Raw genomic sequence first — 7,805 nt, 5'->3', positions numbered from 1 at the left:
CGACGTTGCCTGTAGGCTCATTTCAGAGCTATGCATTTCAACATGGCGGACGAGAGAGGAACACTGGTGGTTGAGCTTCAAACGACTCAAACGCAAAAATCATCTTTGTTTAAGCACACTGGCGGCTGTCATTGCGGAAGGGTCCGATTTGAAGTGATCGCTCCTGCTATGTTACTTGTTTTGGATTGCAAGTGAGTTCCTTATGCATGGTTCAATTCTACCTATTACCAATCTCCCAACCTTGCGCACGCAGATAGAGGCAGTTACCTTACGGGCCTCTAGTCGACCGCATATTTTTTTGGGTACAACATTAAGATAAAAATACTGATTTTAATTTACGTGTTTTATGCTCTTTTCAGCGGTCATCCTGGGTGGGGAGGGGGGGGAGGTCAACCCTGGGGAACGACCCTGGGGAACCTCACGGCAAATTTTGCACTATGGCTTTCACAAATCCCTTGACACCTAAGAACAAGATTTCTCGGCAAAAGAAAGTACCCTCTCCCCTGGGGCAATAATTGGTTCAAATGAGTTAAAAGGCACTGCAGATATAACAATACTTCATACAACAACCTAGAAGAAAAAGTATAGGGCTTGACTGAACCCTGAAAAGAAAAGAAACTAAAGTCCCAAAGATTTCGAGACTACAAGACGTGAAGACATGTCGTCCTTTACGTAATCCTTAGCTGCGACACTTTTCCATCTGCCATGCCTCTGAAAAATTATATCACTAACCCCGCTGTTGGCAGCCCTCAATGCTCCTCTAGACCGGAAAGAGTGAGTCCTGTAAACAGAGGGATCCAGAAGTATGCTCTGCAGACTTTTAGTTAACTGACCCCTGAAGTTTGCATATGAGATATGCTTATCAACTTGAACCAATTTGCAGGGCAACTTGGTTTTAATGAGTGGTGGAAAAAATAAATTCACTAGAGTTAGGGCTGATATCTACTTTCTTCAAACTGTCTTTGAGTAAGAAAACCGGGCAAACATTCCCCTCAGATTTAGCAATAACCACTTCGTCACCTTGTCTAAGCTGATCAGTCTTGCTTTTGTCTACTTTGATAGTCATGAACCCTTCATAAAAACGAATATGACTCATTCTAATATTAAGAACCTCCTCAGATCTGAAAAAACCCGCATAGGATAACAAGTACAAACAAACGTTTCTAAGCTGCAGGACATTGGACAAATCAGCTCCTTCCTCTTCTTGCCTCTTTAGAAACTCCCACTTTTTTTCTCCCCCCTCCTCACACACCTCTCCCACCTCGTACTGTCTCAGGCTCCCACCCCACTGTCCCTTCCTCCACTAAGCTGAAAGGACCTTTTCAACAGATGGCTCTTTTTTCAATTATTTTTGGCTCTTTAACAGCTGCAGTATTTGTACAAAGAAGCAGAACAAACATTTTATTGTCCCAGAGGAACAATTTACATTGCTACAGGTATAACTATAGCATACATCAGTATACGTCAGTTAATACCTCAGTCACAATAATCACTCCTTCCCCCTCCCCCACCCCTATGGTTTAAAGAAAAGTATAGTATTAAGTTGAAATTGAATTTTGGGAGGAAGGGGAGGGTAAAGCAATTTGTGACTTGTGGCTTGAATAACTTTGCGGAGACTAAGTGAGTAGGCATGGTTTAAAAACACAACGTTAGGCACTGTCATTCTCTATACATTTCTATACCATCACTAACAACAACTGGTAAATTTGCTTCTGAGTCAAGTATCCTTCTTTCTTTAACTTAAGTCTGGCCCAATTTTAGATGCTTTTAGAATAGTTTATATAGGTACACTGGCATTGATATAATGCAACATGTGGAAGAAGGACGCTAGCTTCACAGTGTTGATGAAAAACAAAATACTATGTGCACAGAGTCACCTAACTCAAAATTAAAATTATTGCCAGTTTGTGAAATTCATTTACAAGCTGTTCCACGACTAATTCCAGAGTATATGTTTTAGAGTTGGTGTTGTCTTCTATTCCTTCAGGGCCAAGATGATTTAACTTGCTACACTTTCAATACACATCAGGCAAAGCACCTTTTCTGCAATACATGTGGAGTGCAAAGCTTCTACAGACCTCGTTCTAATCCAGATGGCTATGGGGTCATGCCACACTGTTTGGATGTAGGAACGGTGAAAGATATAAAAGTCGAGTTCTGTGATGGCCAAAACTGGGAAAAATTCATTGCCAACAATCCTGAAATCCAAGAACAGTCAAAGAAAAAGGACTAAAAGGCAGCAAAAATTAGGAACAAGGAGACTATCTAAATGTTATTTATCTCATTGGAATTTTGTAGTAAAAATTTACCTATAATAGTATTGCAATAGATCTACAAATTATTGTTTATAGAGGAACTGGTTCCTCTCCTGCTTATTAAGTCTTGTCTTTATGTTGGGTGGAGATTTACCCTTTTTAAGATATGCACATGTTAAGGATAATACATTCAAATCTCCAGTAATTGCAACCTCTCTACAACAACCACCTCCCTGCAGCATTTCCAGGTTCATTTATACTGCTGCAGTAAGCAGCATAAATTGTCTACGATTCTTATGGTGAATGTTGCGAACCTTGTTCTTTTTGTCATGTAAACATTTTTATTCAAAACATTATTCAAGTTTTTTTGTGTATTTTATCTCTACAGGGTGTCCCAAAAGTTCATTCCTCTAATTTCATGCACCATAACTTTTGATCAAAACTTTATTTTTACATGAAATTGCTAGAAGATGTTTATTTTTCTATTGAGTACATGTATTCCGAATTTCAGTGACTGGCATGCCCTTTTTGTTTTTTTTTTATCACATTCTGTAGACGTTGCGGCATGAAATGGGGATACAGCTTGTTAAGACCCACAGATTGTGCCTTTTACATGTAAAAAAAAAACAAACAAATATAATTAAATCAATCAAAAATTAAAGTCAAACCTTGCTCTATGGACACCTGCATGATATGAACACCCATATAATTATTACAGTAAAATGCCGCGAAGAAGAACCTAGGATTTAAGTACCTGCTGGCAGAAATTTGTCATTTTAATACTCCAAAATATAAGAACCAGTTTAGCCAAGAAAAATCAAAAGGTTCTTATATGTGGGGATAGACTACATTTTCATAAATATTTTGATATATATATATATATAATAAAATGTATAATGTGTACAACCATTGTTGAAAACTGCATATCTTCTAGCTGTTAACCTAGTTTTGTTAGATTTTTGGTAAATAAATGCCTATTATGAAGGACAAAAATACCATTTATAGCAATTTCTTGTAATCAACAACAGTATCTTTCTTAATAAAAATTAAGAACCTAATTAAGAACCTATTTAGCCTAAACTTCCAATAAGTACTCCAAACTATAAGAATCTATTAATTTTGCCAAACTTCAAAAAATCTAGGTTCTTCTTCATGGCGTTTTATTGTATATGGGTGTTCATATTTTTATAACCCGTTTAATATGGACACTGGTTAATACAGGCAAGGGACAGTTTTCTTTGTCCTGTCACATCTCTCATATATTGTCAACCCCATTTTAGCAACACAAGATGTCACCGCACTGATTATTTTCTTTGATACACTCACCAATAAATTATGGGTTGATTTCAGACATTGTACTCTCAACTCTTAAAGTAATAAAAATATTGTTTTACTGAAAAATATATCACTCGTAAAATTCATAAAAACTACATCCGGGACCCAAGTGGTTTATTTTCCACAATCTCACACGTGAGTTTATCAATGATGTAATTTCGGTAATTTCCCTCTATTATTTATCGATGTCTTTTTGTCTATATACTAAAAAGAATATTACACGGCGGCTTGAAGATATGAATTTTATTTTGCCACTTGAAAATAAAATTCATATCTTCGCGCTACTGTGCAATATCCTCTATATATTTCTATGGGTTAATATGTTTTTATTACTACACTACAGTAGCAAAATAGTGTTACATAAAAGAAAAACCCACATGCAAGAACCTACATTTTTTAAAGTCTGGTAAAAAAGTTTCTTGTATTTTGGGGTTGTTATCAGCAATGTAGGCTACATAGGTTCTTAATTATTAAGTTTTTGATCTCTGTGAAGGAAATGTAGTTGTTGACCACCAGAAAAATAGATAAACTTGGGTCGGGTCCTTAAATAAACATTATTTATTCACAACTATATTATGAACAGAACCTCTGTAGTGTAGGCTCCCTTTTGCAGACTCAGTTCTGGGTTTGGGGACATAATAATTTAACTCAGAATTTCTAAGATGTGTGAGTGTACATTTGAGGTGTTGGTAAAGATCCGCATCAGATACGACAGGGAAAGATTATTATGGATTTTATACATTGTCACAGCCAACTGTTTAAGTCTTACATATTCTAACCTTTCCCAGCGAAGCTCATCCAACGAAACACTTGAGCGAACCTCATAGTTAGAAAGGGTGAGAATTCTAGGAGCCTTATTCTGCATCTATTGAAGTTTGCCTGCTAGTCCCTTATTGATATTACCCCTTACAGCACTACAGTAATTAAAATATGGCATTACCAGTGCATTGTACATATTCACTCTAGTATAAAATGGTATAAAATGACTTGCACGCTTTAAGATAGCAATACCAGCAGATATTTTCTTTGAAATAGTATTTAATGTGTGGGTGCCAGTTCAAAGATTCATCAATTTGAACTCCAAGGGATTTATGTTTTATTACTCTTTCTAAGGTTGTATTATTGACTTTGACTGTGAAGTCATTATTTATTTGGGATAACTTAAATTGGCTCCCTATTAAAGCATGTACTTAGTCTTCTTAACATTCAAAGTTAATTTGTTTGCTGACAACCATGACTGAATTAAATTCATATCATAATTCATTTTATGTTTAAGGACACGCTTGAGGACTAGACATTGATTGCACGCATCAAGTACAATTTTTCACGCCTGAGTCACAAATCCAGACAATTTGTTCTTTCACACATGATTGATAACAAAATTAAATTTAATATTCCCGAAAATATTCCAAAAAGCTGTTCAATTTTATCACAACACAATACTCAATTAGGTTGTCGTAGCATCTTCGGACATTTTCGGCAACGTTTGGAAATCTGCGGAAAATCGTTGGAAATGTTCAGAAATTCTGGTAATGACAAAACAAAAACCTCACGCATATGACTCAGAAAAGGTTGCAGGTATAACCTGGTTCTAATATTTAGGGGTAATAAAATGGCAAATTTCTGCTAGCAGGTTCTTAAACCACTAGGTTCTTACACAAAGTTTTTTTAAACTGTATTTTTGATCAGTCCATCCTTCTTCCCATGTTTTACTCTTGTCTGTAGTCATCATTTTAGTCTGATACTACGATGTAAATGATCGCAAGGTTTCTCTGAGCATGAGCCTTTTTCAGTTACTCTTTTGGATCAATTTAGGTTTCTGGGAAACTGCCCACCTACCCCTCCCCTAAGTCAACATTAGCCTGCAAAGCAGGCGTATTTTGCTGTGCAATCGATTTGGACTTGCGACTGACTGAGAGTTGGGGCAAGTGCTCCATGTACCTTTGGGTCGCGCTTTATAAAAAAACATTACCATTAACACTTAGTCTCCCTAAGGGCAAAATGTTGGGTTAGGGGAGGGGAAGATGGGCAGTTTCCCTAAACCTAAATTGATCCACTCTTATGGAAAAATGTCTGCTTACAAAAAACTGTCCACATGTGTCCATGAAATTTTTCCCGAAAGCCCACTTAATACAGACACTATGGCATGTCCACTTGGTGTCTGTATTAACCTGGTTATATTGTACAACTAAAAGGTCGATGACACTATTGTGGTAACTACTACAAGTTAAACTGCTAAAGTGGGTCATTTTTGCCTCCAGCAATATCAGCACTATTAGCCCATGCAACAGACAGAACTAAGCATCTGAAAGGTCTGTGTGCCAAACAGCACCAAAATCCTCTCTCTGGGCCCCCACCTGTGTACCAGGTTTTGAGCACGTGCCATGACTGGCCTGTTAACAAAAGCATTGTCAGCTTGCCAGTCAGGTTGAAAGGAAATTCAAAACACATTTCTGGTAATTTGTTGAGTCTGTTTAGGGCTTAGAACAAGTAAAGTGGAACCTTGATAAAAAGAAACTCTGTGTAATGAAGTCCTCGGTATAACAAACGATTTTCCTTGCCACAGTAATAGTAAAATATATGAAAAAGAACGTCAAGATAACGAAACCTCATCATAGCGAACACATTTTGCCAGCCCCTTGGCACTTTGTTATAATCAAAGTTCCACTGTATATAGGTGCAACTTTACAGACATTACTAAATGCAAGGGGTTAGATTATGTCTTTGATGGAGTGTCCCTACAGCACTATCAGTCTAAGAGGTGTTTTCTGTGCAGTCAGCTGCTTTAGGATTCTCCTTCAGATACTGCTGCCACTTTTCCCAGTTTTTGGCATCACAAGGGATAATATCCATTTTGGTCACAGTTCCTTCATCTAAACAATATGGTGAAATGCCACATGCATCAGGGGAGGTGCGAGGAGTGTAGAAAGAATGGATCCCACAGGTTTTGCAAAAAAAGTGTTTGGCTTGGTGAGTGTTGTATGTGTAACAAGACAGATTGTCCTTGCCCTAAAAAAAGAAAGTAAAAGAGAAATTTTTCTATTGATCAGTTGACAGATCTGTCCTCTTCCCTCCCTAATAAAAAATTTTTGAGGCTTTTGAGTGGTTAAAGGCTGGACTAGTAGAATCTGAGATGTTATTAGGGGCAGTACTTTTATCCAATCTTCCATAAATTACTAATTAAGTTAATACGGATCAAAAATGAAGTTATGCAAAGCTAGAATAATGTGAGCATCCAAAATTAAAGGGATCAACTTAGGTTTCTGGGAAACTGCCCACCTACCCCTCCCCTAAGCCATCATTTTGTCCTAAGTAAGAAGTAAGCGGTAATGTTAGCTTAGAGGAGGGGTAGGTGGACAGTTTCTCAGAAACCTAAATTGATCCAAATATGTAACTTTGTAGCACCCTTCCCCCAGAGACTACTGCATCCCCACCCCACCCCACCCCACCACCCCTTTTGTTGAAGGTATAATAATTTTATGTGGAAGGCACGCTCTGAACTATTTCAATGTGTATTTAACTGACACAATAAAATTGTGGATGATTCTAGAAATTAACAGAAATGTGTATTTTTTATTAATGATTCGTGGCCTAGTTGGAGACCGGGCTTGATTTTCTAACAAAAGTAAATCGCGGGTTAGTGGGAAAGATACCAATTTGTTTCGTACCTGTAGAAGCTTGAAATTTTCCTTTGGAATCAGGAAAGGCTTCATTCCTTTTTTGACACAGATAGAACAGCTGTCGAAAAAAAAGGAAATGGAATAGACCTTTTTAAACAAAACCCTTTTAAGAACTGACTGTTTGATGTACTGCTCAATTGAATGTTGATTTCGAGAAATTTCAGAAATACAGAATGCACGACTACTTACTTGCAGTCGTAGGCCCTGAGCTCGGGTTTAGCTAACACCTCGAACCGAACTTTTCCACAGTGACATCCTCCATTGTGTTTCACAAGATTAACAGACATGATTCTCCTGGTTTAATTGCAGAATCTAATCAGCCACTAAAACAAGAGTAAAGATGCTTTGCTGCCGCTCTTGTGCAAGTCACGCAATACTTGAATTTAATAGTTGAGGAAAAAATGCTCTTCAGTTTTTTTTTCTTAAATCAAGAAATGAAAAGTTTTTATTGATTACATATATCTTATATGATTATCCCGTTTTATTTGATTTTGTTGTCGTTGTTGTTATACTGTGGAAAAAGAAAGATGCGTTT

At 37.2% G+C, this 7,805-nt stretch overlaps 2 protein-coding genes across 2 annotated transcripts; one reads left to right on the top strand and one right to left on the bottom strand.

Moving 5' to 3' along the window:
• Positions 1 to 39: 39 nt before the first annotated feature.
• On the top strand, positions 40 to 5,278 carry LOC140952789 (centromere protein V-like). Its single transcript, XM_073402237.1, has 3 exons — positions 40 to 191; positions 1,367 to 1,436; positions 1,988 to 5,278. The coding sequence occupies exons 1-3, from the start codon at positions 43 to 45 to the stop codon at positions 2,231 to 2,233; spliced, it is 465 nt and encodes a 154-aa protein (XP_073258338.1). The 5' UTR covers positions 40 to 42; the 3' UTR covers positions 2,234 to 5,278.
• Positions 5,279 to 5,647: 369 nt separating this feature from the next.
• On the bottom strand, positions 5,648 to 7,600 carry LOC140952667 (centromere protein V-like). The gene is made up of 3 exons (XM_073402102.1): positions 7,460 to 7,600; positions 7,259 to 7,328; positions 5,648 to 6,599 (listed from the first exon to the last, which is right to left on the bottom strand). The coding sequence occupies exons 1-3, from the start codon at positions 7,555 to 7,557 to the stop codon at positions 6,345 to 6,347; spliced, it is 423 nt and encodes a 140-aa protein (XP_073258203.1). The 5' UTR covers positions 7,558 to 7,600; the 3' UTR covers positions 5,648 to 6,344.
• Positions 7,601 to 7,805: the final 205 nt, after the last annotated feature.

The sequence above is a fragment of the Porites lutea genome, chromosome 11 (genome assembly GCF_958299795.1).
Source record: "Porites lutea chromosome 11, jaPorLute2.1, whole genome shotgun sequence".
Classification (NCBI taxonomy): Eukaryota; Metazoa; Cnidaria; class Anthozoa; order Scleractinia; family Poritidae; genus Porites; species Porites lutea.
This window is presented reverse-complemented; position numbering and strand designations above follow the sequence as displayed.

What these genes read in the sequence shown, in the direction of transcription:
- LOC140952667 (XM_073402102.1), bottom strand. Translation starts at nt 7,557, where the DNA reads ATGTCTGTTAATCTTGTGAAACACAATGGAGGATGTCACTGTGGAAAA. An exon ending in CTCAGGGCCTACGACTGCAA is followed by an intron (nt 7,329 to 7,459) that starts GTAAGTAGTCGT and finishes TTTTTTCGACAG; the next exon opens with CTGTTCTATCTGTGTCAAAA. An exon ending in AAAATTTCAAGCTTCTACAG is followed by an intron (nt 6,600 to 7,258) that starts GTACGAAACAAA and finishes TTCTTTTTTTAG; the next exon opens with GGCAAGGACAATCTGTCTTG.
- LOC140952789 (XM_073402237.1), top strand. Translation starts at nt 43, where the DNA reads ATGGCGGACGAGAGAGGAACACTGGTGGTTGAGCTTCAAACGACTCAA. An exon ending in TTACTTGTTTTGGATTGCAA is followed by an intron (nt 192 to 1,366) that starts GTGAGTTCCTTA and finishes GCTCTTTAACAG; the next exon opens with CTGCAGTATTTGTACAAAGA. An exon ending in AACAATTTACATTGCTACAG is followed by an intron (nt 1,437 to 1,987) that starts GTATAACTATAG and finishes CTATTCCTTCAG; the next exon opens with GGCCAAGATGATTTAACTTG.